Genomic DNA, 23,562 nt, shown 5'->3' with positions numbered 1-23,562 from the left:
CCGCAGACCATTCCATCAAAGTCTGCATTCCAAAACGTCACTACTTCCCTTCCGAGCCCTGACGTGTGCCCATACAGTAGTTTTCTCCCACATATGGGGTAGCAGCGTACTCAGGACAAATTGGAAAACAACTTTTGGGGTCCAATTTCTCCTGGTACCCTTGGGAAAATAAAAAAAATGGTGACTAAAAGATCATGTTTGTGGAAAAAATACGAATTTTTTATTTTCACGCCCGGGCGTTGTAAACTTCTGTGAAGCACTGGGGGGGTCAAAGTGCTCACCACACATCTAGATAAGTTCCTTGGGGGGTCTAGTTTTCAAAATGGTGTCATTTGTGGGGGGTTTCCACTGTTTAGGTACATTAGGGGCTCTCCAAAGGCAACATGACACCCGCAGACCATTCCATCAAAGTCTGCATTCCAAAACGTCACTACTTCCCTTCCGAGCCCTGACGTGTGCCCATACAGTAGTTTTCTCCCACATATGGGGTAGCAGCGTACTCAGGACAAATTGGAAAACAACTTTTGGGGTCCAATTTCTCCTGGTACCCTTGGGAAAATAAAAAAAATGGTGACTAAAAGATCATGTTTGTGGAAAAAATACGAATTTTTTATTTTCACGCCCGGGCGTTGTAAACTTCTGTGAAGCACTGGGGGGGTCAAAGTGCTCACCACACATCTAGATAAGTTCCTTGGGGGGTCTAGTTTTCAAAATGGTGTCATTTGTGGGGGGTTTCCACTGTTTAGGTACATTAGGGGCTCTCCAAAGGCAACATGACACCCGCAGACCATTCCATCAAAGTCTGCATTCCAAAACGTCACTACTTCCCTTCCGAGCCCTGACGTGTGCCCATACAGTAGTTTTCTCCCACATATGGGGTAGCAGCGTACTCAGGACAAATTGGAAAACAACTTTTGGGGTCCAATTTCTCCTGGTACCCTTGGGAAAATAAAAAAAATGGTGACTAAAAGATCATGTTTGTGGAAAAAATACGAATTTTTTATTTTCACGCCCGGGCGTTGTAAACTTCTGTGAAGCACTGGGGGGGTCAAAGTGCTCACCACACATCTAGATAAGTTCCTTGGGGGGTCTAGTTTACAAAATGGTGTCATTTGTGGGGGGTTTCCACTGTTTAGGTACATTAGGGGCTCTCCAAAGGCAATATCACACCCGCAGACCATTCCATCAAAGTCTGCATTCCAAAACGTCACTACTTCCCTTCCGAGCCCTGACGTGTGCCCATACAGTAGTTTTCTCCCACATATGGGGTATCAGCATACTCAGGACAAATTGGACAACAACTTTTGGGGTCCAATTTCTCCTGGTACCCTTGGGAAAATAAAAAAATGGTGACTAAAAGATCATGTTTGTGGAAAAAATACGAATTTTTTATTTTCACGCCCGGGCGTTGTAAACTTCTGTGAAGCACTGGGGGGGTCAAAGTGCTCACCACACATCTAGATAAGTTCCTTAGGGGGTCTAGTTTCCAAAATAGTGTCATTTGTGGGGGGTTTCCACTGTTTTGGTACATCAGGGGTTTTCCAAACGCGACATGGTGTCCGATCTCAATTCCAGCCAAAAACGTCAAATGGCGCTGCTTCCCTTCCGAGCTCTGCCATGCGCCCAAATAGTGGTTTACCCCCACATGTGGGGTATCAGCGTACTCAGGACAAATTGCACAATAACTTTTAGGGTCCTGTTACCCTTGGAAAAATAAGAATTGAGGGTGAAAAGATCATTTTTGTTGAAAAAATATGATTTTTTAATTGTATGGCTTTATGTTATAAACTTCTGTGAAGCCCATGGGGGTTCAAAGTTCTCACCACACATCTAGATAAGTTCCTTAGGGGGTCTAGTTTCCAAAATGGTGTCATTTGTGGGGGGTTTCCACTGTTTTGGTACATCAGGGGTTTTCCAAACGCGACATGGTGTCCGATCTCAATTCCAGCCAAAAACGTCAAATGGCGCTGCTTCCCTTCCGAGCTCTGCCATGCGCCCAAATAGTGGTTTACCCCCACATGTGGGGTATCAGCGTACTCAGGACAAATTGCACAATAACTTTTAGGGTCCTGTTACCCTTGGGAAAATAAAAATTGGGGTGAAAAGATCATTTTTGTGGAAAAAATATGATTTTTTAATTGTACCGCTGTACGTTATAAACTTCTGTAAAGCCCTTGTGGGTTCAAAGTTCTCACCACATATCTAGATAAGTTCCTTGGGGGGTCTAGTTTCCAAAATGGGGTCACTTGTAGGGGGTTTCCACTGTTTAGGTACATCAGGGACTCTCCAAACGTGACATGGCGTCCAATCTGAATTCCAGCCAATTTTGCATTGAAAAAGTCAAACGGCGCTCCTTCCATTCTGAGCTCTGCCATGCGCCGAAACAGTCGTTCCCCCCCACATATCAGGTATCTGCGTACTCAGGACAAATTGCACAATAACTTTTGCAGTTCAATTTCTCCTGTTACCCTTGGTAAAATAAAAAAAATTGAACCTGAAGTATTTTTTTTATGAAAAAAAGTTAGATGTTCATTTTTTTTTAAATATTCAAAAAAATTCCTGTGACGCACCTAAAGGGTTAATAAACTTCTTGAATGTGGTTTTGAGCACCTTAAGGGGTGCAGTTTTTAGAATGGTGTCACTTTTGTGTATTTTCTATCATATAGACCCCTCAAAGTGGCTTCAAATGTGATGTGGTCCTAAAAATAAAATGGTGTTGTAAAAATGAGAAATCGCTGGTCAACTTTTAACCCTTATAACTTCCTAACAAAAAAAAATTTTGGTTCCAAAATTGTGCTGATGTAAAGTAAACATGTGGGAAATGTTAGTTATCAAGTTTTTTGTGTGCCTTATCTCTGTGATTTAAGGGCATAAAAATTCAAAGTTGGAAAATTGCGAAATTTTCAAAATTTTCGCCAAATTTCCGTTTTTCTCATAAATAAACGCAAGTTATTTGAATGAAATTTTACCACTAACATGAAGTACAATATGTCACGAGAAAACAATGTCAGAATCACCGGGATCCATGGAAGCGTTCGAGAGTTATGACCTCATAAAGGTACAGTGGTCAGAATTGTAAAAATTGGCCCGGTCATGAACGTGCAAACCACCCTTGGGGGTGAAGGGGTTAAGGGCATAAAAATTCAAAGTTGGAAAATTGCGAAATATTTCAAAATTTTTGCCAAATTCCCGTTTTTTCACAAATAAACGCAAGTTATTTGAATGAAATTTTACCACTATCATGAAGTACAATATGTCACCAGAAAACAATGTCAGAATCACCGGGATCCATGGAAGCGTTCCAGAGTTATGACCTCATAAAGGTACAGTGGTCAGAATTGTAAAAATTGGCCCGGTCATGAACGTGCAAACCACCCTTGGGGGTGAAGGGGTTAAATTCTGAAATATTGGCCTACAGAAATGTATGTTCAGTAAATGCACTCAATACTTGATCGGGGATACTTTGGCATGAATTACTGCATCAGTGCGGTGTGGCAGGGAAGCGATCAGCCTGAGGCACTGCTGAGGTGTTATGGAAGCCCAGGTTGCTTTCATAGCAGCAACCTTTTGGGTTTTCATTGGCTGTAAGCCATAATCATCAACATTAACAGAACTAAACACTTGAAATAGATCTCTCTGTTTGTAATGACTCTATATAATATGAGTTTCACTTTTTGTATTGATGAACTGAAATAAATTAACTTTTTGATGATATTCTAATTTTGTGAGATGCACCTGTACATTGCTGTATGATACATCGATGCAGTATGATTCATTTCATCCTGTCTAGTCTATATACAAACTAGACTGTGCTAGGTACTCACAGCAAATACATTTACACAGTCATGATCATGTAATTTCTTCTTGCGGCAGGCGCAGCACATGGACTTTCTTCCATACTGCAAATACTACTGTCTTGCCAGGATTACCTACAACCAGCTGACCGGGACCTCGTATGGCAAAGTGTAGACTTTCTTGTGAACCAGGAACAAAATTGTAATTGGCCACCAGAGCTTGGAGAAGTAATAGAACGTGAAAATGAGCTTGTCCACTGGTGTCACGGAGCCCCAGGTTGGTCATTTTCTTTTGGTAATGCCTAATAATAATCTGTTAGACTGAGGCAGACAGAGTGTAAAAATGGTCCTCCAACAATGGTATTGTATAATATATAAGCATGTAGTATCAGACCTTGGAGTAGGGGGCAGTAATTGTGAAAAGCGTGAAGTTGCAGGACTGCCACATCCACAAATTAGGGATGTGACAATGTCCATGTGCAGCTCTGTGTGTTCGTCTGAGATGCAAACGAACACACATGCAAGGTGCTGTTTGACACAGTAGAAGACTTGGTCCACACGGAAAACCATCACGTGATCACTTACATTGATGTATGTGCTGCCATGTGCAGTTTATTGCCCACAAGGACGTCATATAGATTGAAATTATGCTTGTCTAAACTTGCCGTAGATCTATCCTAGAGCTTGCTTCCTCATGTCTTCTATAGTGCGCTCAGTGGCAAAATATTAAAGGGTTTCATCACTACTTTAAAACCTGTTACATCTAAATAGGCTCAGGGTGATGAGAAAATTAAGAAAAAAGTTCACCACTGCAGCTAATCAGGGGTCCTGATCAGTTGCAGCCTTCACATTTTGTTCGAGCTGAAATAAACCATTTGTGTTTAAAGGCTGCAGTCGATCGGCGACTGCTAATTAGCTGCAGTGGTCATTTGAGGCCCCTTCCAGAAGAGGAAACTTGGGAACTGGCAGGGGATACAGAGCAGTATAAGAAGGACCAGTGACGGTCAAATCCTATTTCCTATTAAGGTGGAACCATTTTAGTTTTAAAGAGAACCGGTCATAAGGTCAAAAGTGACCATTTTTTGCTCTTATTTGAGTAAGCCGTCTTTTTACCCTTCGCCATGACAGCACCCATTGGAGGTAGCGGGATCCGCCCCACAGGAACAGGAAACCTACTGAAAGATAAAAGGGGCGGTCCGCCTCTCCTACTCCGTTTTGGTTTCCTGTTCCCAGGGGAACCTCAGAAAGAATCCTTCAGAAAGACATACCTGGGCCAATGCACGCCGCCTGTGCAGTATCCGTAAGAACGGCAGGGGCTGCGGTCCAGAAGCAGAGTCGGGGGAGTTTCCGTTAGATGGCTCCCCCCTTGTCTGGTGGATGGACTGGAGTGATGACCGGGTCCGGCGAGGGCCGCCCGGTCTCACTCAAGAGCACTCCGGGTGTGCCGCATGGAGCGCCGGGACAGCCGCCGGAAGAGCCGCCGCAGTGGGAGAGGTAAGAGCGCCTGTGGCGCAGAGAGAAAAAAAAAAACGCGGCAGCTTTCCGGGACCGGGGGACGCGGGCCGGCGTACAGAGCGGGGCCTGCGCATGCGCTGCCCGACGTAGATGCTCCGGGCCCCGGAAGTAATGGGTGAACTTCCGGGGCATAATGGCTGAGGTGCAGGACGTCTACAGGCGCTACGGCGCAGGCGCAAAGCGCGCGATTTGACCCAGAATTAGAGGGGACTTCCAGGTCGGTCAAAAAAAAAAAGAGAGGAAGGTCCTATTTTAACAAACGCCGCAGAGCAGTCGGCGAGGAATCATGTCATCTCCAGGAGACGAGTACCTCCTGAGACCGCTTTGGCAAAGGATCTTCAGACACCGCTCGCAGAAGTGATGCAGGAGAATCAAGATGCGAGGACTGGACCTCAGCCATCTGATCCGGTACCATAAGCTTCACTGGGTGAGTGCACAAGAGATACTCTGCCTATTAAGCTGACACCTTCTTTTTTCACCATGTCTCACCCTTCTTTCCAGGCCGAGAAAAAAGACAAATCTAAACACAAAGAATGCGCTTTATGCACTCAGTCTCTCCCTGACTCCTACCCCAAAAAAAAAAAAAAAAAAAGGACCTCTGCAAGTAATACATTATGGAGACCAGGTAGGGAGCCGCAGTGTCATCTAGGAACATACGGACCATCATTAGGGAGGTACTACAGGCTATCGCCCATGCTAGTACTCCCTCAGAGGTTAGGAGCAAAAAAAAAAGTAACTCTCAGCTCTGGTTCGGAGGAGGAACAAGAGATAGTCTCATACTCCTCACGTCGTCATCATCATCATCGTCATCAGAAAATGAGGGACGATCATGGTTTCCCCTGGATAGTGTAGATAACGTGGTTAAATCCGTAAGAAACACTATGGGGTGTGAGGAGACAAAGAGCGCCCAAACCACGCAAGATTTAACGTTTGCGGGTTTGGGGAGAGAAAAAAGAGCTTTTCCAGTAATACCGGCGATTAAGGCCCTAATAAAGAGAGAATGGGAAAAACTTGATCAGAGAAGGTTTCTCCCATCGGCCTCAAAAAGGAAATTCCCATTTAGTGACGACGAGCTACTAAAATGGACGAAAATTCCTAAGGTTCACGCTGCTGTAGCCTCCACCTCTAAACAATCTACTCTTCCGGTAGAGAATGCGGGCTTACTGTCCGACCCACTTGACCGTAAAGCGGAGTCATCATTAAAAAGGTCATGGGAAGCAACTATGGGTTTTTTAAACCAGCAGTAGCCAGCACATGCACCTCCAGATCAATGCTTTTATGGTTAGACCAATTGGACCAACAAATTGAGCAGAAAGTGTCTAGGGAAAAGCTATTTCATTAATTAGAGGAGCAGCAACCTTTATGGCCGATGCATCTGCAGACACCCTACGCCTAGCAGCAAGATCAGTGAGTCTTGTAAACTACGCCAGGCGGGCACTATGGATGAAAAGCTGGAAGCGGGACGCACAATCAAAATCTAAGATCTGCGCAATCCCATGCGATGGTGAGTTTCTCTTTGGGAAAGCCCTAGATGACAAACTCACCAAAGCTAAAGAAGGGAAGAAAGCTTTCCCTGACTCTTCTATCCCTTTTTACAGGAGAGCCCTTAAAAGGGGCCATTTGGGAGGGCCCACTAAAGGGAAGAAAACAAATACTGACCGATCAGTCCCCCCAGTAGGGGGTAGACTGAAACTTTATTTTCTAAAATGGGAAGCAATAACATCAAGTTTGTGGATTCTAAATATAATCAAAGAAGGAATAAGATTAGAATTCCTTCATATTCCCCACGACTCATTTATTGTAACCTCCCTTAACTTAACAATACAACAAAAGCCCTCGAAATGGAAATTTGGAGTCTACTATCCAAGAGGGTCTTAGTAAAAGTCCCAGAGATGTAGAGGGTTCTAATCTCCTTCATTTTTAGTTCCCAAGCCTGAGAGTACATTTAGAACAATCATAAATCTGAAAAAAAGCTTAATACGCTTATCAAAATTAAAATTTAAAATGGAATCAATCAGGTCCTCCATTAGACTTCTCTTCCTGAACTATGTAATGGCAGGCATTGACTTAAAGATGCTTACTATCATCTTCCTATTCATGACAGATACCAAAGGTACCTAAGGGTCACAGTAGCATTCAAAGGCAAGATCCATCACCTTCAGTATATGACCATGCCCTTCGGTTTATCTATAGCACCGAGAATCTTTACCAAAGTGATGTTGGAGGTGATGGCCGATCTGCGTCAAAAAGACACCTTGATCGTGCCTTACTTTGATGACTTCTTAGTTATCGGGAACTCGATCACCCAGTGTGCTAGACGTATGGCTGATACGGTCTCATCTTTACAGGATCTAGGTTGGATCATCAACCTCCAGAAGTCCAGACTTGTTCCACTCTCCATCCAGACATTTTAGGGTTCCAGTTAGACCCTACGACCCAGAAATGTCTACTCCCTCACATAAAAATTATGCTCATTAAGAGTAAGGTTAGAGCAGCAATGGATAGACCATGCATGTCTCTGAGAGAGGCAATGTCGTTATGGGGGTCGCTCACCTCTTGTACCCCGGTAGTTCAGTGGGCCCAATTTCACATCCGCACACTGCAACATCACATCCTCTAAGAGGACAGACGGCATGGTAGTCACCTCGAGTCACCTATCCAGGAAGTCTTGACTTCTCTAGAATGGTGGCTAGATAGTAATCATTTGACCGTGGGAGTTCCATGGGTAATATTACCATCCCATACTTTAACCACCGACACTAGCCCCCACGGTTGGGGAGCCCATATGGAGAATAGCTTCTGTCAGGGAAGGTGGAGTAAGGAGTAACTACAGTACTCATTCTAACTTAAAGGAGCTGACGGCAGTAGATTATGCATTACATCATTTTCTTCCACAGCTCCAGCAGAAGGATGTCAGGATCCTATCGGACAACACCGCCACAGTGGCATTTTTAAACAGACAGGGAGGTACTCGATCAGAGACTCTGATGTCTTCCGCGGCAAGAATCTTAAGCTTAGTCGAGAATGATTTGTTGTCCCTTTCTGCCCTCCACATCAAGGGAAAGAACAACCATAAAAGCAGACTTCTTAAGCCGACACACACTTCGGCAAGGGGAGTGGCGCCTCAACCACCACGTCTTCAAGGACATAATAGCGCTATGTGGCAACCTCAAGTGGACCTCCTTGCCACGAAAGAGAACAGGCAAGTAAAAAACATTTGCCTCACTGTCCTTGTCGGATCATCCAGACATAATAGACGCCCTCCAGGCCCCTTGGAAATTCGACCTAGTATATGCCTTCCCTCCAATAATCCTTCTACCACAGGTCATTCGGAAGACCAGAGGGGATAAGGTGAGGGTAATTCTAATAGCACTGTTCTGGCCAAAGAGACCATGGTTCTCATGGCTGCGAACCATGTCGATATCAGATCCTTGGGTCCTCCATTCGATCCCCAACCTACTCTCCCAAGGCCCTTTTTTCCACCCCCAAGTGGACAGCTTACACTTGACGGCGTGGAATTTGAGGAGCAGCTACTAAAATCAAGAGGTTTTTCCGAAACACTAATTGCTACGCTCCTACAGAGCAGGAAGCAGTCCACTACTCAAATTTACATCAGTCCACTACTCAAATTTACATGAGAAAATGGAAGAAATTTCTGCAGTTCCATACAGCCTCTCATTCCACAGAAATCCCGATAGTTCCTATTCTGGAATTTCTACAAAAAGGAAAAGATCTGGGGCTGGCAGTAAATACATTAAAAGTCCAAGTGTCCGCATTAGGGGCACTTTACGGCCATAATATAGCAGGCAATAAGTGAGTGTCCCGATTTACTACAGCTTGCGAACGAACGGCCCCTGTTCACATACCTAGAATCCCTCCTTGGGACTTAAACTTGGTCCTAGACGCCCTAATTGAAGCCCCTTTTGAACCAATAGACACTATCTCCAAGATACTTGTCACTCAAGACGGCTCTCCTAGTAGCACTAACGACTGCTAGGAGAGTTAGCAACATTCAAGCCCTATCCATAGATCCACCCTTTTTTCAGACATATCAGGATAGGTTGATTTTGAAACCAAACCCCTCATACCTTCCTAAGATATCAGCAAAATTCCATAGATCACAAGAGATAGTTCTCCCGACTTTCTTCAGGGACCCCTCCACTCCTGAAGAACAGAAATTTCACATCCTGGACGTTAGCAGAACTGTCTTAAAATACATTGAAAGATCCAGGAGCTGGAGGCAGTGTAGGGCTCTGTTCATATCATTTCAGGGCTGAAAAAAGGGGTACGGAGTCACGAAGAGCACCTCATCCCAATGGATCAGGGATGCCATCCGACTACCATACTCCGTGGGAAGTAAAGATCCTCCGGAGAGCATCAGAGCGCATTCTACCAGAGCAATGGTATCCTCTGGGGTTGAGAGGGGAGACGTTCCAATCAAAGCCACATGTAAAGCGGCAATTTGGTCAACCCCTTCTACCTTCTATAATCACTATAGATTTGACCTTTCATCAACTTCCGACCTAAGCTTCGGCAGAACTTTCCTTGGCACGGTGGTCCCACCCAGGTGATGGTCTCTGGAATCTCTCCAGTGGGTGCTGTCGTGGCGAAGGGTAAAAAGCCGGATTACTTACCGGTAATGCTCTTTTAATGAGTCCACGACAGCACCCGCTCACTTCCCTCCCTATAAAGATAACAATAGCAATAAATACACCAAATATTAAAGTGTATCTCATAAAGTAAACAAGTTAAATTTAAGATGCAAGAACTTTGCCTAACTCTTGGCGGTCCTTCTGGTACTCTGAAATACAACCCAGGAGGAGAGGCGGACCGCCCCCTTTTATCTTTCTGTAGGTTTCCTGTTCCTGTGCAGCGCATCCTTCTACCTCCAGTTGGTGCTGTTGTGGACTCATTAAAAGAGCATTACCGGTAAGTAATACGGCTTTTTTTCGTTTGGTTTTTTAAATCTGTCATACAATCCCAGTGCTGATCTCTGGGGGCACAACTTCATGTGGCTCTGCATTATTATCCCGTGAACAAATAAACCAATGAAATAAGAACAATTTAAATAGCTCAACACAATGAATATAATAGAACAAGTGTTTTCTTCACATTCAATAAATTGCCTTTTTTAATGACTACTGAAGTTTCAGGATAATTCCACCCCTTCATGACAAAATTCTTTGGTACTTAGTAGAGCACCCTTTTAGCTGTTATGACCTGCTGCAAATGTCATGGATCAAACGCACAAATTCAGGTCTACGGGTCCGTTAAAAATAGTGAACGGCACAAGAATGCGAAGCGTGTCTTTTGATAGAAGCTTGTGAAAAATTCTCACATGCAAAAAAAAATGATGAAAATCTGATGGTAAAAAATGAAAAATGGACAAAACCCTGGTGAAATTTGGTCCATTGTTTGAGAAAAAAACACTGATGTCTGAATGAGGCCTAAGCCCCCACTCGCACACCACCTCCTCACCTCGCCCCCTATCTATCGGACTCCCACAAGGTTCAGTCCTAGAGCCCCTGCTCTTCTCCATTAACACCTTCGGCCTCGGACAGCTCATTGAATCTCATGGCTTTCAGTATCACCTCTATGCTGATGGCACACAGATCTACCTCTGTGGATCAGATATCACCCCCCTACTAACCAGAATCCCACAATGTTTGTCTGCTATTTCATCCTCCCCTAGATTTCTATAACTTAACATGGACAAAACAGAATTCATATTCTTTCCCCCTATCTCATTCGACCTCCCCCCCCCCCCCCCCCCCCCGAACGAACCTATCCATTAAAGTAAATGGCTTCTCACTCTCCCCAGTCCCACAAGCTCGCTGCCTCGGGGTAATCCTTGACACTGATCTCTCCTTTCTCCTTCAAGCCACATTTTCAAGGCCTTTCCACTTCCTGCCTACTTCAAAATCAAAAACATTTCCCGGATCCGTACATTCCTCAAACAAGAATCTGCAAAAACCCTAGTCCATCATCTCCTGCCTCAACTACTGCAACCTCCTACTTTGTGGCCTCCCTTCTAACACTCTTGCACCCCTCCAATCTATTCTAAACTCTGCTGCCCGACTAATCCACCTGTCTCCCTGTTATTCCCTGGCCTCTCCCCTCTTTCAATCCCTGCACTGGTTCCCAATTACACAAAGACTCAAATTCAAAACCCTAACCATGGCATAAAAAGCCATCCACAACCTGTGTCCTCCATACATCTGTGACCTCGTCTTCCAGTACTTGCCTGCAGGCAAGCTCCGATCTTCACAAGATCTCCTTCTCTAGTCCCCTCTTATCTCCTCTTCCTACAATCGCATACAAGATTTCTCCCGCGCATCCCCCCTACTCTGGAACTCTCTACGACAACATATTAGACTCGCGCCTACCATGGAGACCTTCGAAAAGAACCTGAAGATCCACCTCTTCCAACAAGCCTACATCCTGCAGTAACCACCGACCAAACCACTGCACGACCAGCTCTACCCTCGCCAACTGCATCCTCACCCATCCCTTGTAGACTGTGAGCCCTCGTGGGCAGGATCCTCTCTCCTCCTGTACCAGTCGTGACTTGTATTGTTTAAGATTATTGTACTTGTTTTTATTATGTATACCCATCCTCACATGTAAAGTGCCATGGAATAAATGGAGCTATAATAATGAATAATTTGCATCTCCTGGCTGCAATTTAGATATTTCTTTTTTTTTTTTTTTTTAAGTCAAATCAGAGTTGTAAAGTAATCAGTAAGTAGTGCACTATATAATGGTGATTGTAGGGCATAAGTGAACCCTTCGGCCAGGATCACACTACTGTGTGTGATGCTAGACACTTGCACGAGTCTCCCACATCAACACCAGTCACTCAGTACCGGAGCTGCGGCTGCATGTATTTCTTTGGATTTCAGGAAGATTTCTTATCAGCACTGAAAATTAAGGTATGCAGAGTAGCAACATTGTAATTATTGTCAGCTATGAAAGTATAATCAATATCTCATTGGTTACCGTTATCGTGAAGTAATCTGTTTTGGCCTAAAAGGTTCTGCTTTGAATTAAATGAAATAACAGATATGATTACTAGCAATGAATGAGTTAATCTCATTACATTTCCAACCCGCGTAGTGTGCCAATTAAGCCCTATTAAGGCTCAACAGTAGAACAATTAGATCTGTCGTTACGCTCTGTTTCCCAATGAACCTGTTTCTTGCCAGTAAGACAAGATAATATTCTGTAAAGAACTTAATTGTAAAGCCTCATACACATGGCAGGGCGCAAAATTAAGGGCATGCCCTGTACTTCTGAATACCGTATATACTGTGGGGCTAATAGAAATAGGCTTCCTTCAGTATTGGGGTCATTCCTTTCACGACAGATGCCCCTCTTGAATACCACTACAAGAAAAATCTAAATTCTTTAGTAATAGTATTAGGGAAATGACTGGATGTCCTATATGTGGAGTTTCATTGTCTCCGGTACGTGAATCTGCATCTTCAGCCTATATAAAATCAAGAGATAAATGAAATAATTAAAGTTGGCAAAGTTGTATATGTATTGACACTTTTTTTTTTTGCACATAAATGATAGACAAGTTGTTTGAGGATTTAAGTAATAATTTATAAAAGGTTAAGAAGAGTAAGCTGGGGGAGTTAGATTTGTATTAGATCCCATCAGGGGAGGATACACAAAAGCATTTATCAAAAATCCTAGTCAATGCTGCCCTCAATGACGATGCAATGTATCATCTGAGAGTTTTCAGTCCCTTATTAATGGAAGAGTCCGTATAGCTCAGACGAGGATCGCAACGCAATGCTCGGACTGGCCAACTGCTCTCCAAACAGGAGCGTAACAGCATGTGTTTCTATGCAACTGACTGCCTGTCCGAGCATTGTGTTGCGATCCATGTCTGAGTTATATAGCCCTTTCACTCTGAGCTAAGGCTCATTTACAAAGCAGTAACGTAAATCCATGTATAGATCCATAATCAGTCGTTAATAAAAACCTGGCATGGAGAAAATCTGCCCAAAACTCATCATACCAGTGTACATGAGATTTCTATAAATCCCATTCACTTTTCTGATGTCAAAAACTCACCAAAAACCCCTCCTATGAACTCAAACTAAATGTTACACGACTTCTTCTTGAGATTGGACCAAAAATGCCTTGTAATGTTTAGCTTTTTTTGTAGTTTTGCCAAGAGCCCGATGAGTTCCTTCCCATATGCAGCAATCCCTGATGTATCGCTCTGTGTTCGTTCTCCATCTGTTCGCTTTCCCGAGCAGCTTTTCTTTCCTGTCCTTTCTAGTTAGTGAGGGCCCCATCGTTTGGCCGAGCTGAAGGTTCTTATGTAAGGGAGAGTTGAGAGAGAAAGCAGTGGGCTGAACAACTGTCTGGTTGACAGCTACAGTAACTAATGTACAAGGGGCTTTCATGTTCTACCTGTTCCTGTATTACATGGTCAGGATTGCAGTGCATGCTACCCGAACGTTCTCTGCTCAGATAGGCTGGGTTCACATCGCGTTAGGGCAATCCGTTTAACGGATCCGTTACTAAGCGGCACTAACACAATGTAACAGATCCGTTAACGCACCCATTGCCATCCATTATCGTAATGCATCCTAACGCATGTCAAAATCGGCATGCGTTAGCGATGGTGCGTTACTTTGTGACGCACCCTCGAACGTGGTCTACAGCGTTTTCAGGTATGTTAGGTCTAACGCACAGCGAACGGACGCTAATGCAACGGATCCGTTAAACGGATGGCACTAACGCAATGTGAACCTAGCTATATGAAAAGCTATGCCAGTATTAGAAATTGTTCCTATTTAGGCTTAGTAATTTTATATATTTCTTTCTTTCTCTAGATTTGCAGAATTTCTGTCCTCAGAGGAATTCCGAATGGGGTCATGCACTATCGAAAGCCTTTACAGTCTCTATGAAGGTTTGTCAGGGACAGTCTGCTTTCTGGTTGATTTACTGCAGCCAAACCAGGCTGAGTTTCCACTTTTCAGTGTCTTTGTGTAAGTCCTCGCAGAAGTGTTATTCAGGTTCTCCTAAATTACATTAGCATTTATATTTCCGAGGGTGTCTATGTGCTGAAAATCAAAGAAGGTCGTCCTCTTTTGTGAATATACTGTGTAAAAGCTATTGCCCTAACATACAACATGATGGCACTTTTTCATTCCATAAAATAATGGACCAGTATGGAAAAGAAAAGAAAAAAGAGTCACTCAACAAACATTTACCTATATTTTATTAACTTCATAATTGCAGCCTAGGGTTCAAGACTGTCACAAAATAAGAGAGCAATAAGTACTCCAATAACACTAGGCATATAAGGGGTTAAGTAGCACATGCATACTAGCAAAACACTATTCTACAGTCTATGTAGGGATGAACAGTTCACATAAACATATTGCTGAAGGTAAAAAAAAAATCTTATTTCAGAGACTGTAAATAAAACGTAACTTTTTGGTTGTGTGCACACATTGCGTTTTGGCTGCATTTTTTTTCAATGCAGATTTGTCACCAAACCTAAAGGGTCTCCAGACACCAGATAAATAAGTGAGAATCTTGAAGTCTCGTGGACACGTTGCTTATTTGTGACCAATTTTAAATCTGCAGAATGTCGATTCTTTCAGTGTTTTTGCTGCAGATTTCACCCATACGAAAGAGTGAGGAAAAAATCTGCTGCAAAAATGTGCGCACAATTTTGCCCGCTGCACTTTTCCTTCCAGGAGGTGCACAAATGAAAGAAGCATATTTTTCTTTAAAGATATATTACAAAGTTGATTATTTTCATTTGTACCATTGATTTATTAAATGTAAATGAAAACAACCATTGCTCTTTAACTTTTTTGTACAGTCTTTGAAATGGCACATGCACACACAGACCAAAGACCAGAAGTAAGCTAAAGAAACATGGAACAAATGAGCTACAGTAAGTCTTCAGTGGTACAGTAATGCAGTATAGTCACAGGCCCTCATGTATAATTAGATCTATAACTGTACTGAATAAATATATTGGATTTATATTTCATGTTGTCTTAATAATTCAGGTCAGCATATAACACCAATACAATCTCTAACGAGCAGTAGGATGTTTTAAGCTAAGTGTTTGGTATGCAGACAGTGCTGATTTGCGATCACTGGGATGGATAAGAATACATTCATATAAAGCAGGTTTTTCAAGCAGACATTTCTGCACATTGCCTACATTCATATAAATGGGGCTGTTTTGACGGCCAGCACATGCAGATCTGTGAGACCAATTCATAGAAGTGGAATAGTCACGCAACTTTCTACATCAAATCCCCAGTGTGGGAATATAGCCTAAGGAGGTGAATGAGAAGTCATTTAGTAAATGGTATTACAAGTCGAAGCTGAGCAGTTGGGTTGTTAGGCCTGTACTGAGTAACAGACATGAGACAGAGTATACAATATTAGATAATTAGAATTAGGAAACAAGTCAGATCTCAGTTTCATAACATCTAGCATAGTGCTGGAAAATACAACTAGGGACGTATTCACACTTCTATGCATTGCAGCCCACATATGGACCACAATGCACAGACTGAACGCAAGTTGCATGACCAGAACTTTACAGCTTCAGTCATAAATGAAGCTGTAAAGCTCAGGTTAGGAAATCTGCAATGGTCCATATATGTACTTTGAAACACGGACGTGTGTATCTGACCTTGGGCTAAATTCTACACACACATACAGATGTGGACAAAATTTTTGGTACAATTCTGTTAAACCTGTTCAAGTATGAACAACCCACAACAGTCACCAAGCTAACTTGAGGGTTACAGTAGTTTTTAATGTAAAATTACTAAATATCAGTCAGACATTGCTTTTGAAATATGGTTCAACAAAGTTTAAAATATAAAAAGAACAAACTATTCAAAATGGCTTGGGCAAAAATGATGGTATCATTAGAAAACATTGAAAATAATATGCATCCCGTAATTAGCATCTCAGATGTCTACAAACTTGTAATTAGCCAGTCTGCCAATTTAAAGGCTGAAAAGTAATCACTGCGCTGTTTGGTGTCATGGTTTGTGGCACACTGAACATGGATCAAAGAAAGTTAAGAAGTGAGTTGTCTCAGGAGATTAGAAAGAACATTATAGTCAAACATGTTAAAGATAAAGACTATAAGGCCATCACCAAACACCTTGATGTTTCTGGTATTACAGTTGCATATATTATTCATAAGTAAACTGTAGCCAACCTCCCTGGATGTGGCTGCAACAGGAAAATCGATGCCTAATTGAAGAGACGCATAATACGAATGGTAACCAAAGAGTCCAGAACAACTTCCAAATATATTAGAGGTAAACTTCAAAGTCAAGGTACATCCATGTCAGATTGAATCATCCATCTTGGCCAAAGTGTATTTCATGGAAGATTATTGATGCGGAAACCACGGTTGAAAGCAAATAAAAAAAAAAGCGAGACTAGAATTTACTTTGCTTCATCTGTCATAGGGTGTCGTAAATCTGTGCAGGGTACAGTGAAATCTCAAGGCTTTCAAGACATTCTGGAGTGAATTGTGCTCCCTCTAACAGGTGAAGTCTCTTTGGACAACTTGGAAAACCCCTTCTCAATCCTCATGTTTGGCCCCGTTAATATAAAGAAACATCTATACTCACTTCCAGTATCAGCGCTGTTCTCGTGTTCCTGGGGGTCACGTGAGGTTGTTATGAGACATGAGCCCTACACACAGTCAGCGCTGGTGTCACTGTCCGGCCTTTGGACAAATCAAACATCAAGAGGAAGTAAGAGAGCAGCCGCAGCCCTGAATTCCTGTTGATTATCAATACCTCCGAAGGCCGGCACAGTGAAGACGGTGCTGATTGGGCGCAGCACTCATGTGATGTGACTACCTCATGTGAATCCCGGGAACGCGAGTGCCGACAATGCTAGAGTGGATCCGGCACAGGATGTGAGTTTAGGTGTTTTCCATAATTTTTTTCAGGCCATTACTATTAGTTTTTTTTTTTTTTTGAAATTTTCTACTGAACCCCAATTCAAGAAAAATGTATGATTTTCATTAATATGTGTGTGTGTATATATACATATATAATGGAGCTGCTTGCTATTTACATGCACTACTCTGGTCTGTAAATCACATGAAAACAGTCCATGTGCATGACCACATAAGCTAAGATTGGGTCCTTGTGGTGTCCATTTTCCATACAGAATGTGCATGGGCCCAAAATACTGTTGCAGAATTCCTAATTTGTTCTCCCTACCCTATACCAAAAAAATAAAAATATTTGTTGGGGGGTCACAGAAAAGCATAACTCACAACTTTGCAGACCTTAAAGTATTTTTTCTTCTATTGAAGCCCCTTAGAGTTCCCACACATTAACCTACCCCTTTCATGACACCCCATAAAATATGATGCTAACAAATGTGCCCAGCATATTCAGTATATAATAGCTCCACAGTGAGTTGCTCCACAATACATGACACACGCACAGTATGATGACCCTATGGTACTACTCACAAAGTATAATACGCCCCAGTGACCTGCCCACAGATTCCCACAAACAGTATAATGTTCCCCTAAGTCTTCTAGACACAATATGATGACCTTGATACAGTCATCCACAAAGTAAGATTGCCCAGACACACTCAGCTTCTATAACAGGTCAGATCTTTGAACAAAATATTAAACAGCATGTATGTACTTGGATAAGAACACAGTAATTAACCAGAGCCAGCATGGGTGTGTAGCAAACAAGTTATGACAGACTAATCTAATTTCCTTCTATGATGGAATCACTGACTGGGTGGATCAGGGAAATGTGGTAGATATACTATATCTCGACTTCAGCAAAGCATTTGATAAAGTATCTCATACTATCCTTATTGAAAAAATGACCAGGTATGGGATTCACAAGGCTACAGTTAGGTGGATTCATAACTGGCTAAGTGATCGTACTCAAAAAGTGGTAATAAATCGTTGCACATCCAATTGGAAGAGTGTTTCAAGTGGGGTACCAAAAGGCTCCATCCTGGCCCCAGTGTTGTTCTACATTTTTATAAATGATCTAGACAAGGGACGTGAAGGTAAACAAATCAAATTTGCAGGTGTTACAAAGCTACGAGTGATGGCTAACACTAGAGAAAAAAGAGGATTGTTCAGCTTCCTATTTTCCCGCTGTACTAATGATAAAGATGAGTGTAGGGAGCTGATGGAAAGGGACTGTGCAGCTATAACTGTGCTGCCGTAAGTTCACAGTTCTTTCTATAATCAGGCAATGCATTTCATCAGTGATTTATCCCACCATTAGGCAGAGAGCTCAGGATGTCTGTACTGTTCCTGTGAAATCATGAGACACTATAATGTCATGATGCGTCCAACTGTAAGATGGTGGGAAGCTGGGAGAACATGATCTGTGTCCTCCAAGCATTACTCGATATGCAATTCACTAGTAAGAGTGATTTTAATGCTGATAGAAAATAGTTATATATGATTACCAAACAGAGGGATTCTGGAACAACACAGGTCATGTTATCCTAGTCCTTTTCAGTACTCTTTTGCCCCAGAGGAAAACAGTAAAAAAAACCACAATACTATAAATTAAAATAAGCCGTAAATAGAAAATCCTGTGAAAATAAAAATGTGTAATACTTCTGATTGCCATTTATTCTGGTTGTCATGGACCCATAAAATATTGTGTCCATATGACTGAATTTATGTTATATCAAATCCACATAATTGACCATTGTGTTTTGTCTCGATGTTTCAATCCCCTTTTTGCCTAAATTAAAAAAAAAAATGTGTATGCAGGTAAGCTAATGAGCCCATTTGGCTAAATAGATTAAATTACAAGGTAAAATAAAGGAAATGTATTTTTCCTTATAGAAAATGAAAAAAAATGAAAAAAGATATCTGTTCTGTTTTGGCACCACATAAACGCCCCATCTGTGCTGCAAATAAAGAGAAAATATTAATATGAAATAAAAAATGCCCAAATGTACCATACCTAAAGGTGAAATCTTGCTGTGGACATGCAGGCATCTGAAGGTCTTGGTCTTGATAGAGTTTAAAAGTTATTGCTCAAACATTCTACCTCCTGTGCTGTCACTTATAGTACACTTTTTACATGGCTTGTAAAATCACAGGAAGGTCATAAAAGCTAGTGACAGTAGCACATTTTGTGAAGAAGGACTAGGGAGCACAATATAATTTACATTGACCAATCCCCACCCCACAAACTTTCACACCCTCGCAGGAATCTTAAACACCTTGACCTACACTCATTCTCCGAATCCCTCCTCCCTCTTACAGATATAAGTTCCTTACACAATGCGGATGACGCTGCCGCTCTATATAACACCACAATAGCTGTAGCTTTGGAATCCGCTGCCCCACTTACACATACCAAAACTCGCAAAATCAACAGACAGCCCTGGCACACCAGCCTGACCAAAGAGCTGAGGCGAGCTTCCAGGGCTGCTGAGCGCAGATGGAAAAGATCCCACTCCAACGAGCATTTCATCGCATTCAAACAGTCCCTCACTACTTTCAAGACCACACTCGCCACAGCTAAACAAACCTACTTCTCATCTCTCATATCCTCCCTGTCTCACAACCCTAAACAGTTATTCAACACCTTCAATTCTCTCCTCCGCCCCCCAGCACCTCCTCCCTCCCCACTCATCTCAGCTGAAGACTTTGCCTCATTTTTCAAGCAGAAAATTGATAACATCAGGGACAGTTTTGGTCAACAACCCCCAGAGCCCTTCCTCCCGACTTCCCAGCCCTCCACCTTCAAAACCAACTTCTCCACCATTACAGAAGATCGACTCTCCACTCTACTCTCAAGATCACATCTCACCACCTGTGCACTCGACCCGATCCCATCCCACTTCATCCCAAACCTCACCACAGTCTTCATCCCAACCCTAACCCATCTCTTCAACCTATCACTAACAACTGGTGTTTTCCCCTCAAGCTTTAAACATGCCTCCATCACACCTATCCTCAAAAAGCCCTCTCTTGACCCATCCTCTGTATCTAGCTATCGCCCTATATCACTTCTCCCATACGCCTCCAAGCTACTGGAACAACACGTCTACCTTGAACTGTCCTCCCATCTCTCTTCTTGCTCCCTCTTCGACCGCTTACAATCTGGCTTCCGGTCACACCACTCCACTGAAACTGCCCTTACTAAGGTCACCAATGACCTCTTAACTGCCAAGAGCAAGCGACACTACTCTGTCCTCCTCCTCCTGGACCTGTCGGCTGCCTTTGACACAGTGGACCATTCCCTATTATTACAGACCCTCTCATCCCTCGGCATCACAGACTTGGCCCTCTCCTGGATCTCATCATACCTAACAGACCGGACATTCAGCGTCTCCCACTCACACACCACCTCCTCACCTCGCCCCCTATCTGTCGGAGTCCCACAAGGTTCAGTCCTAGGGCCCCTGCTGTTCTCTATTTACACCTTTGGCCTGGGACAGCTCATAGAATCTCATGGCTTTCAGTATCATCTTTATGCTGATGACACACAGATCTACATCTCTGGACCAGATATCACCTCCCTACTAACCAGAATCCCTCAATGTCTGTCCACTATTTCATCCTTCTTCTCCACTAGATATCTGAAACTCAACATGGACAAAACAGAATTCATCATCTTTCCCCCATCTCACGTGACCCCCCCTACGAACCTATCAATTACAGTAAATGACTGCCCACTCTCCCCAGTCCCACAAGCTCGCTGCCTCGGAGTAATCCTTGATGCTGATCTCTCCTTCAAACCACATATCCAAACCCTTTCCACTTCCTGCCGACTTCAACTCAAAAATATTTCACGCATCCGTTCATTCCTCACCCAAGAATCTGCAAAAACCCTAGTCCATGCCCTCATCATCTCTCGCCTTGACTACTGCAACCTCATGCTCTGCGGCCTCCCCTCAAACACTCTCGCACCCCTCCAATCTATTCTAAACTCTGCTGCCCGACTAATCCACCTGTCCCCCCGCTATTCCCCAGCTTCTCCCCTCTGTCAATCCCTTCACTGGCTCCCAATTGCCCAGAGACTCCATTACAAAACCCTAACCATGACATACAAAGCCATCCACAACTTGTCTCCTCCATACATCTGTGACCTCGTCTCCCGGTACTTTCCTGCACGCAACCTCCGATCCTCACAAGATCTCCTTCTCTACTCCCCTCTTATCTCCTCTTCCCACAATCGCATACAAGATTTCTCTCGCGCATCTCCCCTACTCTGGAACTCTCTACCACAACATATCAGACTCTCACCTACCATCGAAACCTTCAAAAAGAGCCTGAAGACCCACCTCTTCCGACAAGCCTATAACCTGCAGTAACCACCGATCGACCAAACCGCTGCACGACCAGCTCTACCCTCGCCTACTGTATTATCACCCATCCCTTGAAGATTGTGAGCCCTCGCGGGCAGGGTCCTCTCTCCTCCTGTACCAGTTATGACTTGTATTGTTTAAGACTATTGTACTTGTTTTTATGTATACCCCCCTCACATGTAAAGCGCCATGGAATAAATGGCGCTATAACAATAAATAATAATAATAATAATAACATTGACCAAAAATAACCAAAAAATGAGTATCAACGTTCTGTGTGCATTTTTATGAAAGATTTATTTATTATATTAAGGTCATAAATATGGGCTTTGTAATATCCAACTGCAACAAAATGGTTTGTTCCCTGTATCACCTTATTACAACTTACAGCTATTATTACAACTTATTACACTTATTATTATCACCTATAGGTACTGTATATGTTGTAATTCTGACACAACCCCTTAAATAATATTGTTACATAAACAAATTAGTTTTTATTGCCACTTCAATGCCATTAACGATCTTTAAAGAGGTCAATTTTTAAAAAATGAATATACGGATATATTATATATTATCTACCTAAAAATAAAGATAAACTGACAAACAATACATAACATAAATCTAGCTTTGTTTCACACTGTGTGCAAAAAGAAATATATAAAGCCATAATATTCCAGTTTTTTAGTCATTGTAAATATTGGCATAGCGTAGGTAAAAAACATCACTACAAGACCCTTCCTCTAAGGCTGTGTGCACACGCTGCGGATTCCGCTGCGTTTCCGCAGCGGTTTTGGCCGCTGCGGACACGCAGCAGTTTTAGCTGCGGTGTACAGTACCATTCATTTGAATGGTAAAACAAAAAACGCTGTGCCGACGCTGCGGAAAAAACCGCGCGGATTTGCTGCGGTTTTGAATCCGCAGAATGAATTGCATGTCAATTCTTTCTGCGGAAACCGCTGCGGGTTCCTATCTCCACCATTGTGGAGATAGTGAATCCGCAGGACCAAACCGCAGGCAAAACCGCAGATAATCCGCAGGTCTTTGGACCTGCGGATTATCTGCGGTTTTTGCAAAATCCGTGCGGCTTAATCCGCAGCGGAATCCGCAGCGTGTGCACACAGCCTTAGGCTGTGTGCACACGCTGCGGAAAAGGTGCGGATTCATCCGCGCGGATTTTGTACAATCCGCAGGTGAAACCGCAGGTCAAAAGACCTGCGGTTTTACCTGCGGATTGCTCTGCGGTTTTGCCCTGCGGTTTTTCATCTCCTCAATGGAGGAGATGGCAAACCGCAGGAGAATCCGCAGAAAGAATTGACATGTCAATTCTTTCTGCGGATTGAAAACCGCAGATAATCCGCGCGGAAAATTCCGCACCGTCTGCACTGCGGTTTTTGATTCCCATAGGGAATCATTGTACTGTACACCGCAGCAAAAACTGCTGCGGGTCCGCAGCGGCCAAAACCGCTGCGGAACCGCAGCAAAATCCGCAGCGTGTGCACACAGCCTAAGGGCTCATGGACACAACCTGCAATTTGTATAGACTTTTAATATGGGACAGGGGTGAACACAGACAGAAGAGGGCCCCTGTGCAAGAACAATATATGGGCCCTTTGCAGTTCAATAGTGCCTCATAAAGCATAATTCCATCTGCTTTGGAGATGATAGTGGGACCCCTTACTTCTTGGCCTTGGTGCGGTTGTACCTGATTCACCAATGCTATGTCTGCCTTTGACTTGACATCTCTAAGAGCCATACCATGCCTCAGAGTAATTTTGATTTCATACAGAGGTATAAGTAGGTTTTTTTCTTGGATGATGGTATTTATTTTACTTACTAGATTATGGCCCGATGCTATCGCATTGGGAGGGTGCGATAGCATCACACCTCTTGCCATGTTAAC

The 23,562-nt window shown here is 43.1% G+C and overlaps 1 protein-coding gene across 1 annotated transcript in view; it reads left to right on the top strand.

The window, feature by feature from the left end:
• The window catches only part of LOC141101420 (lanC-like protein 3), a 38,288-nt gene extending 22,752 nt beyond the window's left edge, over positions 1–15,536 (top strand). The window contains exons 3-4 of the mRNA XM_073590510.1: positions 3,874–4,071; positions 14,165–15,536. Coding sequence (XP_073446611.1) covers positions 3,874–4,071; positions 14,165–14,367 — 401 coding nt within the window. The 3' untranslated portion in view covers positions 14,368–15,536. The remainder of the gene's footprint in view (positions 1–3,873; positions 4,072–14,164) is intronic.
• The last annotated feature ends 8,026 nt before the right edge of the window (positions 15,537–23,562 follow it).

This window comes from Dendrobates tinctorius, unplaced genomic scaffold (genome assembly GCF_039654945.1).
Source record: "Dendrobates tinctorius isolate UK_male_01 unplaced genomic scaffold, ASM3965494v1 ptg000117l, whole genome shotgun sequence".
Classification (NCBI taxonomy): domain Eukaryota; kingdom Metazoa; phylum Chordata; class Amphibia; order Anura; family Dendrobatidae; genus Dendrobates; species Dendrobates tinctorius.
The sequence above is the reverse complement of the archived record's forward strand: the minus strand, read 5'-3'. Positions and strand labels throughout refer to the sequence as shown.